Source organism: Anomaloglossus baeobatrachus, chromosome 2 (assembly GCF_048569485.1).
Source record: "Anomaloglossus baeobatrachus isolate aAnoBae1 chromosome 2, aAnoBae1.hap1, whole genome shotgun sequence".
In the NCBI taxonomy this organism is placed as follows: domain Eukaryota; kingdom Metazoa; phylum Chordata; class Amphibia; order Anura; family Aromobatidae; genus Anomaloglossus; species Anomaloglossus baeobatrachus.
Genome location: NC_134354.1, coordinates 106,524,150 through 106,546,062, shown reverse-complemented (window position 1 = coordinate 106,546,062; position 21,913 = coordinate 106,524,150). Strand labels below are relative to the sequence as shown.

The 21,913-nt window shown below is 53.2% G+C and overlaps 1 protein-coding gene across 1 annotated transcript in view; it reads right to left on the bottom strand.

Moving 5' to 3' along the window:
* Positions 1-17,528: 17,528 nt before the first annotated feature.
* PHF12 (PHD finger protein 12) overlaps positions 17,529-21,913 on the bottom strand; it is a 92,041-nt gene continuing 87,656 nt past the window's right edge. The window contains exon 15 of the mRNA XM_075335251.1: positions 17,529-18,723. Within this exon, the coding sequence (XP_075191366.1) occupies positions 18,383-18,723 (341 nt within the window). The 3' untranslated portion in view covers positions 17,529-18,382. The remainder of the gene's footprint in view (positions 18,724-21,913) is intronic.

Below are 21,913 nucleotides of genomic sequence, written 5' to 3'. Positions count from 1 at the left end.
TAGGCTGGCATCCGCCTAAGCGTAGGTATGCACCTGCTAATGCATGGTGAAGGTGTGCAGACTCGACCAGGTAGCCGCCTGGCACACCTGCTGAGCCGTAGCCTGGTGCCGTAATGCCCAGGACGCACCCACGGCTCTGGTAGAATGGGCCTTCAGCCCTGATGGAACCGGAAGCCCAGCAGAACGGTAGGCTTCAAGAAATGGTTCCTTGATCCATCTAGCCAGGGTGGATTTGGAAGCCTGCGACCTTTTACGCTGACCAGCGACAAGTACAAAGAGTGCATCCGAGCGGCGCAGGGGCGCCGTGCGGGAAATGTAGATTCTGAGCGCTCTCACCAGATCCAACAATGCAAATCCATTTCATATCGATGAAATGGATAAGGACAAAGGGAAGGTAAGGAGATATCCTGAATGTGATGAAGAAGGGAATTTTGTTACTTACCGTAAATTCCTTTTCTTCTAGCTCTTATTGGGAGACCCAGACGATTGGGTGTATAGCACTGCCTCCGGAGGCCACACAAAGCAATTACACTAAAAAGTGTAAGGCCCCTCCCCTTCTGGCTATACACCCCCAGTGGGATCACTGGCTCACCAGTTTTAGTGCAAAAGCAAGAAGGAGGAAAGCCAATAACTGGTTTAAACAAATTCACTCCGAGAAACATCGGAGAACTGAAAACCGTTCAACATGAACAACATGTGTACCCGCTGTGAGGTAGCGTCGTCGGCTGCGCTGCAGAAGACACGGGATCCAGGCACCAAGGTTCACAGCACACGGTTTATTCCAAAGAAAAAAGTCCACAATATTACATATGTGCCTTTCCGGCAGAGAACTCAGGGAGATGTGATCACCCCCTCACACCCGGCACACCTGCCCTTGTTCCTGAATCTATTTATCCCTCCCTTCAGCCTGTAGGGAAAACAGCATTAACCCTATAGTGGATTATCATGGAGTGAGCACAACCGGGGCGAGACATACCGGCCGTCATAGATAACCCCGGTCACAGTCTCACATACCCCCCCCCTCAGTTCAAGCGTGCGGGGTTGAACTCCTGCCATCAAACATGGGCCGCGGGACAAGGCATCGGCGTTGCCCTGCAACCTACCGGCCCGGTGTTCAACCGTAAACCGGAAGTTCTGCAGAGAAAGGAACCACCGGGTAACCCGGGCATTCCGTTCCTTGGCGGACCTCATCCAGACCAGTGGAGAGTGATCCGTCACCAAGCGAAACTGCCGTCCCAGCAGGTAATAGCGTAGGGACTCCAAGGCCCACTTGATCGCCAAACACTCCTTCTCCACTACGCTATAATTCCGCTCAGGAGGGGTGAGCTTCCTACTTAAGAAGGTGACGGGGTGTTCCACCCCCTGAACCACCTGAGACAGCACTGCCCCCAGGCCGACCTCCGAGGCGTCAGTCTGTACTATGAACTCTTTCCGGAAATCAGGGTTTACAAGAACGGGCTGTCCGCACAGGACCTCCTTCAGGGCCCGGAAGGAGTCCTCGGCCTGCGGAGTCCAGCGCACCATGACGGACTTCTTGCCTTTGAGAAGGTCCGTCAAGGGGGCTGATAGTCCCGCAAAATCTTTTACAAACCTCCTGTAGTACCCCACGATACCCAGGAAGGCCCTAACCTGCTTCGTGGTCAGGGGTCTAGGCCACTTCTGGATCGCCTCCACTTTGTTAATTTGGGGCTTAATCACTCCTTGGCCTATTACGTAGCCCAAGTAGCGGGCTTCCGTGAGTCCCAACGCACATTTCTTGGGATTGGCTGTCAATCCGGCTGTTCGAAGCGCGTCCACCACCGCTTGTACCTGTTCCAAGTGGGTCTGCCAATCGGAGCTGTAAATAATGATGTCATCAAGGTACGCTGAAGCATACGCCTGGTGGGGTTCCAGCACTAAGTCCATCAACCTCTGGAACGTGGCCGGAGCGCCATGTAACCCAAAAGGCAAGACAACATAGTGGAAGAGACCCTCCGGCGTAACAAAAGCGGTTTTCTCCTTGGCGGACTCCGTTAGTGGCACCTGCCAGTACCCCTTGGTCAGGTCGAGCGTGGTAAAGTATCGCGCCTGTCCCAGCCTATCAATCAGCTCATCCACCCGGGGCATGGGGTAGAGATCAAACTTGGATATTTCGTTCAATCTCCTAAAGTCATTGCAGAACCTTAAGGAGCCATCGGGTTTTGGTATTAGGACAATCGGACTAGCCCATTCACTCCGGGATTTTTCGATGACCCCCAGGCGTAACATTGACTTTACTTCCTCTGATATGGCTTGTCGTCGAGCCTCCGGTACCCGGTATGACTTCAGGCGTACCTTCAGGTGGGGCTCGGTGACAATATCATGTCGTATCAGACTGGTCCTACCGGGCAGCTCGGAGAAGACATCGGGGTTCTGCTGAACCAACCGTCTGGCCTCTCGCCTCTGTGTCTTGGTGAGGGCTTCTCCAATCCTTACTTCCGGTTCGTCCCCTCCGGAGGTCGCTGGAGCCGGATGTGAACGACCCGAAGAGGAGGGAGGTGGGGAAAAAACAGCCATCAGGTTTTCCCGTTCCTGCCAAGGTTTTAATAGGTTGACATGGTATATTTGTTCAGGTTTCCGCCTACCGGGCTGCAATACCTTATAGTTAACCACCCCGACTCTTTCCTTTATCTCGTAGGGGCCTCGCCACTGAGCCAGGAATTTACTCTCCGCCGTGGGAATCAATACCAACACCCGATCCCCGGGATTAAAGGTCCGCACGGTGGCTTGTCTATTGTAGCGGCCGCTTTGCGCGGCCTGAGCCTCCTGTAAATGCTCCTTCACAATTGGCATGACCGCGTTTATGCGGTTCTGCATACCCAAAATGTGTTCAATCACACTTTTATGGGGGGTGGGCTCCTGCTCCCAGGTTTCTTTTGCCAGGTCCAACAATCCCCGGGGATGTCGCCCGTATAACAATTCAAAAGGCGAAAACCCCGTGGATGCCTGTGGCACCTCTCGTATGGCAAACATCAAATAGGGAAGCATCATATCCCAGTCTTTCCCGTCTTTGGAAATCACCCTTTTGAGCATGGTTTTCAGGGTTTTATTGAATCGTTCCACTAAACCATCCGTCTGAGGATGATACACAGACGTACGCAACTGCTTGATCTGGAGTAGCCGGCATAGCTCTTTGGTCACTTTAGACATGAATGGGGTCCCCTGATCCGTAAGGATCTCCTTGGGCAACCCCACCCGGCAGAACACAGCAAACAACTCCCGAGCTATAAGCTTGGCTGCAGTATGTCTGAGAGGTATCGCCTCTGGATACCGGGTGGCATAGTCAACGATCACTAGGATATGCTGGTGCCCTCGAGCAGACTTTACGAGGGGCCCCACCAGATCCATCCCTATCCGTTCAAAAGGGACTTCTATAATGGGTAACGGTACCAACGGACTGCGAAAGTGGGTCAGGGGTGCGGTAAGCTGACACTCCGGGCAGGTTTCGCAGAACCGTTTTACCTCCCCAAAGACCCCGGGCCAATAGAACCTTTGCAATATTCGCTCCTGCGTTTTCTTGACCCCTAGGTGACCACTCATCAGGTGTTTATGAGCCAAGTCGAGGACCCGCCGGCGATACGGCTGGGGCACCACCAACTGCTCTACCCCTACGCCCCGTATTTCATCTACCCGGTAGAGTAAATCCTGCTTAAGAGCGAAATGGGGGTATCTTACCTGGGCACCAGGCAGCTGTGCCACCCCGTCAACTACTGTCACCCGACTCCGGGCATGTATTAATGTAGGGTCCTGGAGTTGGGCTGTCCCAAACGTATCCGGGGACGCCTCCAACTCCGGGATGGGCTCGACCGTCTCAGCCTCTCCTGCCAATACCTCTAGGGGCGACCTATCAGGTTCACATCCTGTCCCTATCATGGGGACCCCTACGGCAGGCGTCCCGGATTCAGGATTGTAGGGCTCAGGTCCCGGACTGACCAATATCTGAGGGGACTTAGGAGGTCCCTTCCATAAAGTCCAAAAATAGGGCAGATCCCTTCCTAGGATCACATCATAGGGAAGAGTATTAATAAGTCCCACCTCATGTTGCACCTGACCGCAAGGTGCTGTGATGGTGACTATCCCCGTGGGATAGTCTCGGCGGTCCCCATGTATGCAAACCACCCCCACGGTACGTCCGGTGGCCTTTACTTTAGCCCTTAGGGTTGATCGCACAAGGGTCACTAAGCTTCCGGAATCCAACAAGCCTGTAACCGGACATCCATTCACCTGAATTTGGCACAAGTGGGGCTCAGTCTCTGGGTAGACCAGGTCAGCGGTACACACCACCTGAGCATACATTGAACCCCGCCGGGTAACCCCACAATCCATGGGCTCCGTGGTGAGTGGACACTGGGCTTCCATATGTCCCACCCGCTGGCACCGCCAACATCTAATAGGGAAGGACACCCCCTTGACGAGTTGTCGTTTAGGGTACATAGTTTTCCGGACCTCAGGGACGGAGGGTGCAGCTTCAGACGGGACGGTAGCGGACTCCCGCACCGGTGTCAGCGGTGGGTCCTTGGCCCTAGGCTTGGAGGGGCCGAACCGCCGGGCGGTACGCAAAGTCTCAGTGTCCCGTATCAAGTCCTGCGTAGCCACATGCCGCTCTACCAGGGACACTAATTGGTCCAGGGTACTCGGGTCACCCTGTCCGACCCACCGTTGAACGGTGACGGGTAAAGTGCGCACAAAACGATCCACTACTACCCTTTCCACCATTTGCGCCGGGCTCAGAGTGTCAGGCTGCAACCACTTTTTTACAAGATGTAACAAGTCATAGGCCTGGGAGCGTACGGGTTTGGCTTCCTCAAAGAACCACTGATTTACCCGCTGAGCCCGTACATAGGTATTCACCCCCAACCGAGCCAGTATTTCGGCTTTCAGGGTCACATAGTCAATGACGTCCTCGGTACAGAGGTCCAGGTATGCTTTTTGGGGTTCCCCCGTCAGATAGGGCGACAATACCTCAGCCCACTGCGGGGTCGGCAGCTTTTCCCGCTCGGCCACCCGTTCAAACACCGCCAGGAACGCTTCCACATCATCACCCGGGGTCATCTTTTGCAACGCTTGTCTCACCGCTTTCCGGACGCTGCCGTCATCACCCGATCCCGGGGTTGTTGCTGCCGGTCCGGCACGGATCGACTTGGCCAGGAGAACCATCTGTTCTTGGTGCCTTTTTTCCTGCAATTGCAAGGCTTGCTGCTGACGTGCATTGGCCTGCTCCATCTGTTCTTGGTGCACTTGCAAGGATTGCTGCTGACGTGCATTGGCCTGATCCATCTGTTCTTGGAATTTTTTTTCCTGCATTTGCAAGGATTGGAGCAGGTGTGCATTGGTCTGTTGCTGCTGTGCATTAGCCTGAGCCAAATGCTTTAGTATGTCCTCCATGGCGTCGCCGGGTTTGGGCTGTAGTATAGCCGCTCGAATCCAGGACATGTGCTACTGGGTCACCAGGAATGGATGCTACACCTCACCGGCTGTCATGCCCGCCGATTCTCCACCATATGTGAGGTAGCGTCGTCGGCTGCGCTGCAGAAGACACGGGATCCAGGCACCAAGGTTCACAGCACACGGTTTATTCCAAAGAAAAAAGTCCACAATATTACATATGTGCCTTTCTGGCAGAGAACTCAGGGAGATGTGATCACCCCCTCACACCCGGCACACCTGCCCTTGTTCCTGAATCTATTTATCCCTCCCTTCAGCCTGTAGGGAAAACAGCATTAACCCTATAGTGGATTATCATGGAGTGAGCACAACCGGGGCGAGACATACCGGCCGTCATAGATAACCCCGGTCACAGTCTCACACCGCAAACAAACCAAAAATCCCGAAGGACAACAGGGCGGGTGCTGGGTCTCCCAATAAGAGCTAGAAGAAAAGGAATTTACGGTAAGTAACAAAATTCCCTTCTTCTTCGGCGCTCTATTGGGAGACCCAGACGATTGGGACGTCCAAAAGCTGTCCCTGGGTGGGTAAAGAAATACCTCATGTTAGAGCTGCAAGACAGCCCTCCCCTACGGGGAGGCAACTGCCGCCTGCAGGACTCTTCTACCTAGGCTGGCGTCCGCCGAAGCATAGGTATGCACCCGATAATGTTTGGTGAAAGTGTGCAGACTCGACCAGGTAGCTGCCTGGCACACCTGTTGAGCCGTAGCCTGGTGTCGCAATGCCCAGGACGCACCCACGGCTCTGGTAGAATGGGCCTTTAGCCCTGACGGAACCTGAAGCCCCGCAGAACGGTAGGCTTCAAGAATTGGTTCTTTGATCCATCGAGCCAGGGTGGCCTTAGAAGCCTGCGACCCCTTGCGCTTACCAGCGACAAGGACAAAGAGTGCATCCGAACGGCGCAGGGGCGCTGTGCGGGAAATGTAGATTCTGAGTGCTCTCACCAGATCTAACAAATGTAAATCCTTCTCATACCGATGAACTGCATGAGGACAAAACGAAGGCAAAGAGATATCCTGATTAAGATGAAAAGAGGATACCACCTTCGGGAGAAACTCCTGAATGGGGCGCAGCACTACCTTGTCCTGGTGGAAGACCATGAAGGGAGCCTTGGATGACAGCGCTGCCAGCTCAGACACTCTCCGAAGAGATGTGATCGCTACCAGAAAAGCCACTTTCTGTGAAAGCCTAGAAAGTGAAACCTCCCTCAGAGGCTCGAAGGGCGGCTTCTGGAGGGCAACTAGTACCCTGTTCAGATCCCATGGATCTAACGGTCGCTTGTACGGGGGTACGATATGACAAACCCCCTGCAGGAACGTGTGCACCTTGGAAAGTCGTGCTAGACGCTTCTGAAAAAAGACAGATAGCGCCGAGACTTGCCCTTTAAGGGAGCCGAGCGACAAACCTTTTTCTAACCCAGATTGGAGGAAAGAAAGAAGGATAGGTAATGCAAATGGCCAGGGAGACACTCCCTGAGCAGAGCACCAGGATAAGAATATCCTCCACGTTCTGTGGTAGATCTTAGCAGACGTGGGCTTCCTAGCCTGTCTCATGGTGGCAACGACCCCTTGGGATAAGCCTGAAGACTCTAGGATCCAGGACTCAATGGCCACGCAGTCAGGTTGAGGGCCGCAGAATTCCGATGGAAAAACGGCCCTTGGGACAGTAAGTCTGGTCGGTCTGGCAGCGCCCACGGTTGGCCGACCGTGAGATGCCACAGATCCGGATACCACGCCCTCCTCGGCCAGTCTGGAGCGACGAGTATGACGCGGCTGCAGTCGGATCTGATCTTGCGTAGCACTCTGGGCAAGAGTGCCAGAGGTGGAAACACATAAGGGAGCCGGAACTGCGACCAATCTTGCACTAGGGCGTCTGCTGCTAGAGCTCTTTGATCGCGAGACCGTGCCATGAAGGTTGGGACCTTGTTGTTGTGCCGAGACGCCATTAGATCGACGTCCGGCCTTCCCCATCGGCGACAGATTTCCTGAAACACGTCCGGGTGAAGGGACCATTCCCCTGCGTCCATGCCCTGGCGACTGAGGAAGTCTGCTTCCCAGTTTTCTACGCCGGGGATGTGAACTGCGGATATGGTGGAGGCCGTGGCTTCCACCCACATCATAATGCGCCGGACTTCCTGGAAGGCTTGCCGACTGCGAGTCCCGCCCTGGTGATTGATGTATGCCACCGCTGTGGAGTTGTCCGATTGAATTCGGATCTGCTTCCCTTCCAGCCACTGCTGGAAGGCTAGCAGGGCAAGAAACACCGCTCTGATTTCCAGAACATTGATCTGAAGGCTGGACTCCTGCTGAGTCCACGTACCCTGAGCCCTGTGGTGAAGAAACACTGCTCCCCACCCTGACAGACTCGCGTCTGTCGTGACCACCGCCCAGGACGGTGGTAGGAAGGATCTTCCCTGTGATAATGAGGTGGGAAGAAGCCACCACTGCAGAGAGTCCTTGGCCGTCTGGGAAAGGGAGACTTTCCTGTCCAGGGATTTTGACTTCCCGTCCCATTGGCGGAGAATGTCCCATTGAAGTGGACGCAGATGAAACTGCGCAAACGGAACCGCCTCCATTGCCGCCACCATCTTCCCGAGGAAGTGCATGAGGCGTCTTAAGGAGTGCGACTGACTCTGAAGGAGAGCCTGCACCCCCATCTGTAGTGACCTCTGCTTGCTCAGCGGAAGCTTCACTATCGCTGAGAGAGTATGAAACTCCATGCCAAGATACGTTAGTGATTGGGTCGGTGACAGATTTGACTTTGGGAAGTTGATGATCCACCCGAACGCCTGGAGAGTCTCCAGTGCAAAATTCAGGCTGAGTTGGCATGCCTCCTGAGAGGGTGCCTTGACCAATAGATCGTCCAAGTAAGGGATCACAGAGTGTCCGTGAGAGTGCAAGACTGCTACCACTGCTGCCATGATCTTGGTGAACACCCGAGGGGCTGTCGCCAGACCAAATGGCAGAGCCACGAACTGAAGATGTTCGTCTCCTATCACGAAGCGCAGAAAGCGTTGGTGCTCCGTAGCAATCGGCACGTGAAGATAAGCATCTTTGATGTCTATTGACGCTAGGAAATCTCCTTGGGACATTGAGGCAATGACTGAGCGGAGGGATTCCATCCGGAACCGCCTGGCGTTCACATGCTTGTTGAGCAGTTTTAGGTCCAGAACGGGACGGAAGGAGCCGTCCTTTTTTGGAACCACAAAGAGGTTGGAGTAAAATCCTCGGCCCCGTTCCAGAGGGGGGACAGGGATCACGACTCCTTCTGCTCTTAGAGAGTCCACCGCCTGCAGCAGGGCATCTGCTCGGTTGGGGTGTGGGGAGGTTCTGAAGAACCGAAGTGGAGGCCGAGAACTGAACTCGATTCTGTACCCGCGAGACAAAATGTCTGTTACCCACCGGTCCTTGACCTGTGACAGCCAAATGTCGCAAAAGCGGGAGAGCCTGCCACCGACCGAGGATGCGGAGGGAGGAGGCCGAAAGTCATGAGGTAGCCGCCTTGGAAGCGGTTCCTCCATTTGCTTTCCTGGGGCGTGAGTGAGCCCGCCAGGAATCTGAGCTCCCTTGTCCTTTCTGAGTCCCTTTGGACGAGGAGAATTGGGGCTTGCCCGAGCCTCGAAAGGACCGAAACCTCGACTGCCACTTTTTCTGTTGAGGTTTACTTGCTCTGGGCTGTGGTAAGGAAGAGTCCTTACCCTTGGACTGTTTTATGATTTCAGCCAATGGCTCACCAAACAGTCTGTCTCTAGATAATGGCAAGCTGGTTAAGCATTTTTTGGAACCAGCATCTGCTTTCCAGTCCTTTAACCATAAGGCTCTGCGCAAAACCACAGAATTGGCGGCCGCCATAGAGGTACGGCTCGTAGACTCTAGGACAGCATTGATAGCATAGGTCGCAAACGCAGACATTTGCGAAGTTAGGGACGCCACCTGTGGCACTGCTGGATGCATGATAGCATCCACCTGTGCTAAACCCGCTGAAATAGCCTGTAGTGCCCACACGGCCGCGAATGCTGGAGCAAACGACGCGCCGATAGCTTCATAGACAGATTTCAACCAAAGGTCCATCTGTCTGTCATTGGCATCTTTAAGTGAAGCGCCATCTTCTACTGCGACTATGGATCTAGCCGCCAGCTTGGAAATTGGGGGATCCACCTTTGGGCACTGGGTCCAGCGTTTGGCCACTTCAGGGGGAAAAGGATAACGGGTATCCTTAGAACGTTTAGAGAAACGCTTGTCTGGATGAGCGTCGTGCTTTTGGATTGATTCTCTGAAGTCAGAGTGGTCCAAAAAAGCACTTAATTTACGCTTGGGATACAGGAAATGGAACTTCTCCTGCTGTGCAGCTGCCTCCTCTGCAGCAGGGGCTGGGGGAGAAATATCCAACAGCCTATTAATCGCCGATATAAGGTCATTAACCATGGCGTCACCATCAGGGGCATCCAGATTGAGAGGGGCCTCAGGATTAGACTCCTGATCACCGTCCTCAGTCTCATCACAGAGAGACTCTTCTCGCTGAGACCCTGAGCAGTGTGATGACGTCGAGGGTCTTTCCCAGCGAGCACGCTTAGGCTGCCTGGGACTGTCATCTGAGTCAGAGACTTCAGCCTGTGATGCTTGAGACCCCCTTGAAGTACGGATTAGTTCCAACTGAGGGGGACCAGTGAGCATAGCCACAGCAGTGTCCATAGTCTGAGGAACTGGCCTGGCCTGCAAGGTCTCCAGGATCCTTGTCATAGCCTCAGACATTTTATCAGCAAACACTGCAAAGTCTGTCCCCGTCACCGGGGCAGGGTTCACAGGCGTCTCTGCCTGGGCTACCACCACAATAGGCTCTGGCTGGCGAAGTGCCACTGGGACTGAACATTGCACACAATGTGAATCATTGGAGCCTGCTGGTAGATTAGCCCCACATGCAGTACAAACAGTGTACACAGCCCGTGCCTTGGCAGCCTTGCGTTTTGCGGATGACATGTTGCTGCGTCCTCAGAGCAGTACAGAGTGTCCAGCCAGAAGCGACCTTACAGTGCACTATATAAATATATATATATATATATATATATGGTACCAATAAAGAAGTACACTAATATATATCACTGAGGCACTAGTGGGGCCTGCACTACTGTGCAGCTTACCACCCGCTTAGGAGCGGTGTGTGGTCGCCAGAAATCCCTCTAGTCTGGGTCTCCCAGAGCCTGCTGCCTCCTTCCAGCCAGATCGCATGTGTAATGGCTGCCGGCGTCCTTGTGGAGAGGGGGGGGCGGGCCCTGGGCGTACACCGACGAAGAGCGGGAAGTCTGCTTCCCCTTGTGCCTAGTGAGAGGGCTGGAGCATGTAAATAAGGCTCCAGCCCTCGGCGCAGCCATTGAGCAGCGTCTCTCCCCTACCCTGATTGACAGGGTGGGGGCGGGAACGAAGCGGCGCTAGGCCGCAGAAGTCGGGGGCTAAAGTTAAAAACGCCGCCGCCGTACAAGCGCGGTCGGCGCCAAGCCCCCGGCGCACTACAAGTCGCAGCTGCGCCGCCGCTCCAGGAGCGGTCGGCGCAGTAGTTCCCAACACACAATCGTCACTCAGCAAAGCTGCAGTGACCTAACCCCCAGCGTACAGCGCCACTGTCCCCGGCGCACTATAACGCTCAGCAAGCCCTGAGAGTGTCCGTGCCTGCCGGGGACACAGAGTACCTGAAGTTGCAGGGCCATGTCCCTGAACGGCACTCCCGCTCCCAATCCAGCAGGTTCTATGGGTCTGTGGATGGAGCCCGGCCCCAGGGCTTGGGGGCCGGCAGGATCCCACTTCCACAGAGCCCCTCAGGGGGATGTGGAAGGAAAACAGCATGTGGGCTCCAGCCTCCGTACCAGCAATAGGTACCTCAACCTTACAAGCACCATCACGGGTGAGAAGGGAGCATGCTGGGGGCCCTATATGGGCCCTCTTTTCTTCCATCCGATAGAGCCAGCAGCTACTGCTGACTACAAACAGTGGAGCTATGCGTGGATGTCTGACCTCCTTCGCACAAAGCAGAAAACTGGTGAGCCAGTGATCCCACTGGGGGTGTATAGCCAGAAGGGGAGGGGCCTTACACTTTTTAGTGTAATTGCTTTGTGTGGCCTCCGGAGGCAGTGCTATACACCCAATCGTCTGGGTCTCCCAATAGAGCGCCGAAGAAAGGGGGATACCACCTTAGGGAGAAACTCCGGAATCGGGCGCAGCACTCCCTTGCCTTGGTGAACACCAGGACGGGAGCTTTGGATGACAGCGCTGCTAGCTCAGACATTCTCCGAAGAGACGTGACCGCTACCAGAAAGGCCACTTTCTGTGAAAGTCTAGAAAGTGAAAACATCCCTCAGAGGCTCGAAGGGCGGCTTCTAGAGAGCAAGTAGTACCCTGTTCAGATCCCATGGGTCTAACGGCCTCAGTACGGAGGGACAATGTGACAAACCTCCTGCAGGGACGTGCGTACCTGAGGAAGTTGTGCTAGGCGCTTCTGAAAGAATACAGACAGCGCTGGGATTTGTCCTTTAAGGGAGCCGAGCGACAAACCTGTTTCCCAACCAGATTGCAGGAAGGAAAGAAAAGTAGGCAATGCAAATGGCCAGGGAGACACTCCCTGAGCAGAGCCCTAAGATAAGAATATCTTCCACGTCCTGTGGTAGATCTTGGCAGACGTCGGCTTCCTCGCCCGTCTCATGGGTGTAATGACGTCTTGAGATAATCCTGAAGACGCTAGGAGCCAGGACTCAATGTCCACCCAGTCAGGTTCAGGGCCGTAGCATTGATGGAAAAAACGGCCCTTGGGACAGTAAGTTTGGCCGGTCTGGTAGTGCCCACGGCCGGCCGACCGTGAGATGCCACAGATCCGGGAACCACGACCACCTCTGCCAGTCTGGGGCGACGAGGATGGTGCGGCGGCAATCGGAGCTGATCTTGCGTAGCACTCTGGGCAACAGTGCCAGAGGGGGAAACACATAGGGTAGCTGGAACTGCGACCAATCCTGAACTAAGGTGCCTGCCGCCAGAGCTCGTTGATCGTAAGACCACGCTGTTGTGCCGAGACGCCATTAGGTCGACGTCCGGCCTCCCCCGGTGGCCACAGATTTTCTGCCACACGTCCGGGTGCAGAGACCATTCTCCTGCGTCCATACCCTGGCGACTGAGGAAGTCTGCTTCCCAGTTTTCTACGCCCGGGATGTGAACTGCGGATATGGTGGATGCTCTGTCTTCCACCCACATCAGAATCCGCCGGACTTCCTGGGAGGCTTGCCGACTGCGTGTTCCGCCTTGGTGGTTGATGTATGCCACCGCTGTGGGGTTGTCCGACTGAACTCGGATCTGTTTGCATTCCAGCCACTGCTGGAAGGCTTGCAGGGCAAGATACACTGCTTAGATTTCCAGAGTCCTGTGGTGGAGAAAGACTGTTCCCCACCCTGACAGACTCGCGTCTGTCGTGACCACCGCCCAGGATAGGGGTAGGAAGGACCTTCCTTTTGACAATGAGGTGGGAAGAAGCCACCACTGAAGAGAGTCCTTGACCGTCTGAGAAAGGGTGACGTTCTTGTCTAGGGACGTCGACTTCCCATCCCCTTGGCGGAGAATGTCCCATTGAAGTGGACGCAGATGAAACTGCGCGAAAGGGACTACCTCCATTGCTGCTACCATCTTCGCTAGGAAGGGCATGAGGCGTCTTAAGGGGTGTGACTGGCCTTGAAGGAGAGACTGCGCACCCCTGTCTGTAGTGAACGCTGTTTGTCCAGCGGAAGCCTCACTATCGCTGAGAGCGCATGAAACTCTATGGCAAGATATGTCAGTGATTGGGTCGGTGTCAAATTTAACTTTGAAAAGTTGATGATCCACCCGAAACTCTGGAGCGTCTCCAGCGCAATGTTCAGGCCGCGTTGGCATGCCTCTTGAGAGGGTGCCTTGACAAGTAGATCGTCCAAGTAAGGAATCACAGAGTGACCCTGAGAGTGCAGGACTGCTACCACTACTGCCATGACCTTGGTGAAAACCCGTGGGGCTGTCGCCAGACCTAAGGGCAGGGCTACGAACTGAAGATGCTCGTCTTCTATAAGGAATCGTAGCAACGCTGGTGCTCTTGAGCAATCGGCACATGGAGATAAGCATCGTGATTGCCTGAAGTGGAACAGGGATTACCACTCCTTCTGCCTGCAGAAGAGCAGCGGCTCGGTCGGGAGGTTTTTGAAGAAATCGAGCCAGAGGACGAGAACAAAACTCTATCCTGTACACGTGAGACAAATGTCTCTCACCCACCGGTCTTTGACCTGTGGCAGCTAAATGCCGCCAAGCGGGAGAGTCTGCCCTCGACCGCGGATGCGGAGATAGAGAGAGGCTGAAAGTAATGAGGAAACCGCCTTGGTAGCGGTGCCTCCGGCTGCCGTCTTTGGGCGTGAGTGAGCCCGCCAGGAATCTGAGCCCCTCTGAGCCTTTTGAGTCATTTTGGACTAGGAAATTGGGACCTGCCCGAGCCTGGAAAGGACCGAAACCTCGACTGTTTGATCTGGGCTGGAGTAAGGACGAATCCTTACCCTTGGACTGTTTGATTTCATCCAATCGGTCACCCAACAGTCTGTTACCAGATAATGGCAAATTGGTTAAGCCCTTTTTTGGAAACAGAATCTGCCTTCCATTCCCTTAACTCCAAGGCTCTGCGCAAAACCACGGAGTTGGCTTACGCCACCGGTGTACGGCTCGTAGAGTCCAGGACAGCATGAATAGCGTAAGTCGCAATGCAGACATATGCGAGATTAAGAACGCCACCTGCAGCACAGATGTACGTGTGACAGTGTCCACCTGCGCAAGACCAGCTGAAATAGCTTGGAGTGCCCATACGGCTGCGAATGCTGGAGCAAACGACGCGCCGATAGCTTCATAGATGGATTTCAACCAGAGCTCCATCTGTGTCAGTGGCATCTTTAAGGGAAGCCCCATCGTCCACTGCAACTATGGATCTAGTCGCAAGCCTGGAGATTGGAGGATCCACCTTTGGACACTGGGTCCAGCTCTTGACCACGTCAGGTGGAAAGGGATAACGTGTATCCTTAATACGTTTGGAGAAACGCTTATCTGGATAAGCGTGGTGTTTCTGAACTGCTTCTCTGAAGACAGAGTGGCCAGAAAAGTACTCAATTTACGCTTGAGATACTGAAATGGAATTTCTCCTGCTGTGAAGCTGACTCCTCTACTGGAGGAGCTGAGGGAGAAATATCCAACATTCCATTGATAGACGCTATAAGATCATTCACTATGGCGTCATCATACAGAGAGTCCTCCTGCTGGGACCGTGACCAGTGATGAAGCCGAGTGCCGCTCCCAGCGAGCTCGCTTAGGCTGTCTGGGACTGTCGTCCGTGTCTGGGATGCATGGGACCCCCCCCGGAGCACTGATTTGTTCCAAATGAGGGTGGCCAGGGAGCATTGAATCAACATTGCCCATGGTCTGTCTGGACTGCAAAGTCTCTAAGATGTTAGTCATAGTCACAGACAATCTATCAGCCGAAACTGCAACTCCGTCCCTGTCCCTGGACAGGGTTCACAGGTGGTTTCTTTGGCCACCTCTAGCAGAGACCCCGGCTGAGCAAGTGCCACAGGGGAGCATTGCACACAATGGGGGTCAGTGGAACCTGCCGGTGGAACAGTATCACATGCAGTACAAGCAGCATAGAAAGCCTGTGCCTTGGCACTCTCGCTTTTTTGCTGCCTCTTGCTTTTTTGCTGCTGTTGTCTAGCCATCTAGGAGAGTAAATAGCCAAGAATAGCGACCGTACAGTGCAGTGTATAACATACAAGCATAAAGTACAAATGAACACTTCAGCACATGCACTACAAGCGGCATTGAAAGCCTGTGCCTTGGCACCCTTGCTTTTTTGCTGCTGTTGTCTAGCCATCTAGGATAGTATATAGCCAGGAATAGCGACCGTACAGTGCCATGTATAGCATACAAGCATAAAGTACAATGAACACTTCAGCCCATGCAATACAAGCAGCATAGAAAGCCTGTGCCTTAGCACCCTTGCTTTTTGCTGCTGTAGTCTAGCCATCTAGGAGGGTATATAGCCCAGAATAGCGACCGTACAGTGCAGTATATAGCATACAAGCATACAGTACATTGGCATTAATGGGGTCAGCACTTCAGGTGCTGCTTACCGCCCGCACAAAGGCGGGTGTGAGGTCGCCAGAATCCTGTGACTGGTTGCCCAGAGCTTGTCTCCCTTCTCCAGCCCAGACTGCAAACCGTAATGGCTGCCGGCGTCCTGTGCAGAGGGGCGGGCCGTGGGCGTGCCCCAGACAAGAGCGGGAAACTGGCGTCCCACTGTGTTCAGTGAGGGGGCTGGAGAATGCAAAGCAGACTCCAGCTCTCGGCGCTGACTTTCTGAACAGCGTCCCGCCCCTCCCCTGACTGGCAGGGCTGGGGGCGGGAACGAAACGAAAACTAGGCCGCAAAGCCGGGGACTCGAGTAATAAGCACAGCCGTCCTATGTGCACGGCCAGCGCGGAAGTCCCCGGCGCACCACAAGTCCCAGCCGCGCCACAGTGTAAAAACACCCAGCAGCGGCCGGCGCGGCCGTTTCTAATACATAAATTCACTCAGCAAAGCTGCAGTGAATAATAGCACAAGCGCTCCGCGCTGTTGTCCCCGGCGCACTAACACTCCCAGCAATGCTGGTTTGTGTGTGCGCGATGTGTATGGGGACACAGAGTACCTTGATGTAGCAGGGCCCTGTCCCTGACGATACTCAGCTCCATATCCAGCAGGTTCTCTGGGTCTGTGGATGGAGCCCGGTCTCAGTGCCTGGAGACCGGTAAGATCCCACTTCCCTCAGAGCCCTCAGGGGGATGGGGAAGGAAAGCAGCATGTGGGCTCCAGCCTCCGTACCCGCAATGGATACCTCAACCTTAACAACACCGCCGACAAAGAGTGGGGTGAGAAGGGAGCATGCTGGGGGCCCCATATGGGCCCACTTTTCTTCCAACCGACATAGTCAGCAGCTGCTGCTGACTAAACAGTGGAGCTATGCGTGGATGTCTGACCTCCTTCGCACAAAGCTTGAAAACTGAGCAGCCCGTGATCCCACGGGGGGTGTATAGGCAGAAGGGGAGGGGGCCTTACACTTTTTAGTGTAATACTTTGTGTGGCCTCCGGAGGCAGTAGCTATACACCCAATCGTCTGGGTCTCCCAATGGAGCGCCGAAGAAAAATAAATTGTAGACGGGAACTGCCTGATAGAGTAAAATTGGTCTGAGTGAAAGGTGATTTTTTTTTTTATTGCATTCCACTCGTCCGATTTTACTCGCCTTGTGTCCTAGGCCTAAATAATTCCCATTGCAGCCATTCACGGTGGGGTTTCTTCCTAAAGCGGGCTTTACACGCTACAATTTATCTAACGATGTTTCGGCAGGGTCACGTCGTAAGTGATGCACATCCGGCATCGTTAGTTACATTGTAGCGTGTGAAACCTCCGTGCGATTGAACGTTAATCGCATGCACGTCGTTCAATTACTAAAAATTGAACGTCAGGTTGTTCAATGTTCCCGGGGTAGCACACATCGCTCTGTGTGACACCCTGGGAACGATGAACTGCAGCTTACCTGCGTCCCCCGCCGGCAATGCGGAAGGAAGGAGGTGGGTGGGATGTTTACGGCCCGCTCAGCTCCACCCCTCCGCTTCTATTGGCCGGCTGCCGTGTGACGTCGCGGTGACACCGAATGTCCCTCCCACTCCAGGAAGTGGATGTTTGCCGCCCACAGCGAGGTCGTATGGAGGGTAAGTACGTGTGACGGGAAATAATAGTTTGTGCGACACGGTCAACAAATTGAACGTGCCGCACATACGATGGGGGCGGGTCACATCGCATACGATATCGTATGCGAAATTGTAAGGTGTAAAGCAGGCTTTAGACATCACTGTCATTGACAGAGGAGCAGTGATTGTCACCTGAATCCCCTGAGAAAGAAGGTTGTGCCCCAGTTATTACTCCCAATGATGGGGAGCTTATGAAAACATTATACACAAAAGCTCAGAAAGAATCAACTTTTTATATATACAGAATACAGGAAAAAAGGTTTGTAAAATCTAAAACGATACAATTATATTTACATTGAATCTATCTCGTCCAATCTCCTCAAAGAGAAGTGGCAGTATTACATTAAAAATAAAAAAAAAAAAAAGGGGACAAACAAGTATACAACAAAAACGTTTGTTACAACAGACTGGAGCCAAAAGGCATATCACACGCAGCACTGTATACATTAAAAAAAAAAAAAAAAAAAAAAAAAATCCAGGGCAAAAGGGCAGCCATCTGTTGTATATGTACAAAACGCTGAATGCTGTACTCGCTGTCACAATGAAGAGGCTTTATTAGAGCGGTGGTCAGACGGAGGGTGGACGCTTGTAAGCAGTTACATGTAACAAAATTAATCCTGTTTAATGGAAACCTGAAATGCTATATAAAAGTGTTACTGGCACAAAAACAGGTAAATGAGCTTGTGGTGTCATTTATTCATTTACAATGGCATGAAAATAAAAATAAAAAAGAAAATCCTAAATTCAGTTTTTTTCGGGTGTCCCAACGTTGCAATCTTGTCCAGGGTGAGTAAACTCGCTACAGAGAGAAGGGCTGTCTGAGTCTTAGAATAAAAAAAAATAGATATTTATATATATTTATAATATATGAAATGTATGATAGAAATATATGTGCAAATGCCCCTAAAATGAGCAGAGGAAAAAAAAAAAATAAAAAAAAAAAAAATAAAAAAAGGTGAAGCTTCTTCATATCATGCAAATGTGCAAACTTCTTTCTAGCCAAAATAGTTTCCGAGAGGCCGTTGGACACGTTTGCTCTGCCGAGTAGGTTGAAATTCAGGAAGAGTTCGTCGTCTTGTAAGAGTTCTAGTGTTTGGCTCCTAAGGAACAGAGTTGGATCGTAAAACAGGCACCTGGTGCGGTGACTTCAGAGAGATCTTGTCTTCCAAGTCCAACTCTTGTGCTAGGGCTTCACTCTCGCCCTTGGGCTGCCTTGTTGCAAACTCTGTGATAGAGAAGAGGAACTGAATGCAGCCCAGCTTAATGTAGCTCCCGTGGTGTAAGAGCGCAGTGCCTTCCCAGCCGGCTCCACTTCCTCCGATCAGACTAGAGCTGCTGGCTTTGCAGTTGCACGGCTGGACCTGGGGACCTTGTGCGTGTGAGTTCATGACCGCCTCTTCCTTAACAGGCTCTGGCTCCGGGTTTTGGCTCTTGCGGCGCTCTAGGACGAGGTAAAAAAAAAAAAAAAAAAAAAAGTTTTAATGAAAACCTTAAATCATCATCTTTGAGTGACATCCTGTGAACACGTAGTAGAAGGATATGGATGAACGTGTTGGATATGCAGAGGATTTTACAACTGCATATGTGGACAGAAAAGCCGCAGCAAAATAAATAAGGATTTACCAAATCCTATGCGCACGCTGTAAAAGAAGGGAATTTTGTTACTTACCGTAAATTCCTTTTCTTCTAGCTCCTATTGGGAGACCCAGACGATTGGGTGTATAGCACTGCCTCCGGAGGCCACACAAAGCATTACACTAAAAAGTGTAAGGCCCCTCCCCTTCTGGCTATACACCCCCAGTGGGATCACTGGCTCACCAGTTTTAGTGCAAAAGCAAGAAGGAGGAAAGCCAAGAACTGGTTTAAACAAATTCACTCCGAAGTAACGTCGGAGAACTGAAAACCGTTCAACATGAACAACATGTGTACCCGAAAAACAACCAAAAATCCCGAAGGACAACAGGGCGGGTGCTGGGTCTCCCAATAGGAGCTAGAAGAAAAGGAATTTACGGTAAGTAACAAAATTCCCTTCTTCTTCGGCGCTCCATTGGGAGACCCAGACGATTGGGACGTCCAAAAGCTGTCCCTGGGTGGGTAAAGAATACCTCATGTTAGAGCTGCGAAGACAGCCCTCCCCTACGGGGAGGCAACTGCCGCCTGCAGGACTCTTCTACCTAGGCTGGCGTCCGCCGAAGCATAGGTATGCACCTGATAATGTTTGGTGAAAGTGTGCAGACTCGACCAGGTAGCTGCCTGGCACACCTGTTGAGCCGTAGCCTGGTGTCGTAATGCCCAGGACGCACCCACGGCTCTGGTAGAATGGGCCTTCAGCCCTGATGGAACCGGAAGCCCAGCAGAACGGTAGGCTTCAAGAATTGGTTCTTTGATCCATCGAGCCAGGGTGGCCTTAGAAGCCTGCGACCCTTTGCGCTTACCAGCGACAAGGACAAAGAGTGCATCCGAACGGCGCAGGGGCGCCGTGCGGGAAATGTAGATTCTGAGTGCTCTCACCAGATCTAACAAATGTAAATCCTTCTCATACCGATGAACTGCATGAGGACAAAAAGAAGGCAAAGAGATATCCTGATTAAGATGAAAAGAGGATACCACCTTCGGGAGAAACTCCTGAATGGGGCGCAGCACTACCTTGTCCTGGTGGAAGACCAGGAAGGGAGCCTTGGATGACAGCGCTGCTAGCTCAGACACTCTCCGAAGAGATGTGATCGCTACCAGAAAAACCACTTTCTGTGATAGTCTAAAAAGTGAAACCTCCCTCAGAGGCTCGAAGGGCGGCTTCTGGAGGGCAACTAGTACCCTGTTCAGATCCCATGGATCTAACGGCCGCTTGTACGGGGGTACGATATGACAAACCCCCTGCAGGAACGTGCGCACCTTAGGAAGTCGTGCTAGACGCTTCTGAAAAAAGACGGATAGCGCCGAGACTTGCCCTTTAAGGGAACCGAGCGACAAACCTTTTTCTAACCCAGATTGCAGGAAAGAAAGAAAGGTAGGCAAAGCAAATGGCCAGGGAGACACTCCCTGAGCAGAGCACCAGGATAAGAATATCCTCCACATTCTGTGGTAGATCTTAGCGGACGTGGGCTTCCTAGCCTGTCTCATGGTGGCAACGACCCCTTGGGATAATCCTGAAGACGCTAGGATCCAGGACTCAATGGCCACACAGTCAGGTTCAGGGCCGCAGAATTCCGATGGAAAAACGGCCCTTGGGACAGTAAGTCTGGTCGGTCTGGTAGTGCCCACGGTTGGCCGACCGTGAGATGCCACAGATCCGGATACCACGCCCTCCTTGGCCAGTCTGGGGCGACGAGTATGACGCGGCTGCAGTCGGATCTGATCTTGCGTAGCACTCTGGGCAAGAGTGCCAGAGGTGGAAACACATAAGGGAGCCGGAACTGCGACCAATCTTGCACTAAGGCGTCTGCCGCCAGAGCTCTGTGATCGCGAGACCGTGCCATGAAGGTTGGGACCTTGTTGTTGTGCCGGGACGCCATTAGGTCGACGTCCGGCCTTCCCCAGCGGCGACAGATTTCCAGAAACACGTCCGGGTGAAGGGACCATTCCCCTGCGTCCATGCCCTGGCGACTGAGGAAGTCTGCTTCCCAGTTTTCTACGCCGGGGATGTGAACTGCGGATATGGTGGAGGCCGTGGCTTCCACCCACATCAGAATCCGCCGGACTTCCTGGAAGGCTTGCCGACTGCGTGTCCCCCCTTGGTGGTTGATGTATGCCACCGCTGTGGAGTTGTCCGACTGAATTCGGATCTGCCTTCCTTCCAGCCACTGCTGGAAGGCTAGTAGGGCAAGATACACTGCTCTGATTTCCAGAACATTGATCTGAAGGGTGGACTCCTGCTGAGTCCACGTACCCTGAGCCCTGTGGTGGAGAAAAACTGCTCCCCACCCTGACAGACTCGCGTCTGTCGTGACCACCGCCCAGGACGGTGGTAGGAAGGATCTTCCCTGTGATAATGAGGTGGGAAGAAGCCACCACTGCAGAGAGTCTTTGGCCGTCTGGGAAAGGGAGACTTTCCTGTCCAGGGATGTTGACTTCCCGTCCCATTGGCGGAGAATGTCCCATTGAAGTGGGCGCAGATGAAACTGCGCAAACGGAACCGCCTCCATTGCCGCCACCATCTTCCCGAGGAAGTGCATGAGGCGTCTTAAGGAGTGCGACTGACTTTGAAGGAGAGCCTGCACCCCAGTCTGTAGTGACCGCTGCTTGTCCAGCGGAAGCTTCACTATCGCTGAGAGAGTATGAAACTCCATGCCAAGATACGTTAGTGATTGGGTCGGTGACAGATTTGACTTTGAGAAGTTGATGATCCACCCGAACGTCTGGAGAGTCTCCAGCGCAACATTCAGGCTGAGTTGGCATGCCTCTTGAGAGGGTGCCTTGACAAGTAGATCGTCCAAGTAAGGGATCACAGAGTGTCCCTGAGAGTGCAAGACTGCTACCACCGGAGTCAGAGCCCCCAGCCTGTGATGCCTGGGACCCCCTTGAAGTACGGATTAGTTCCAACTGAGGGGGACCGGGGAACATAGACACAGCAGTGTCCATGGTCTGAGCAACTGGCCTGGACTGCAAGGTCTCCAGGATTTTTGTCATAGTCA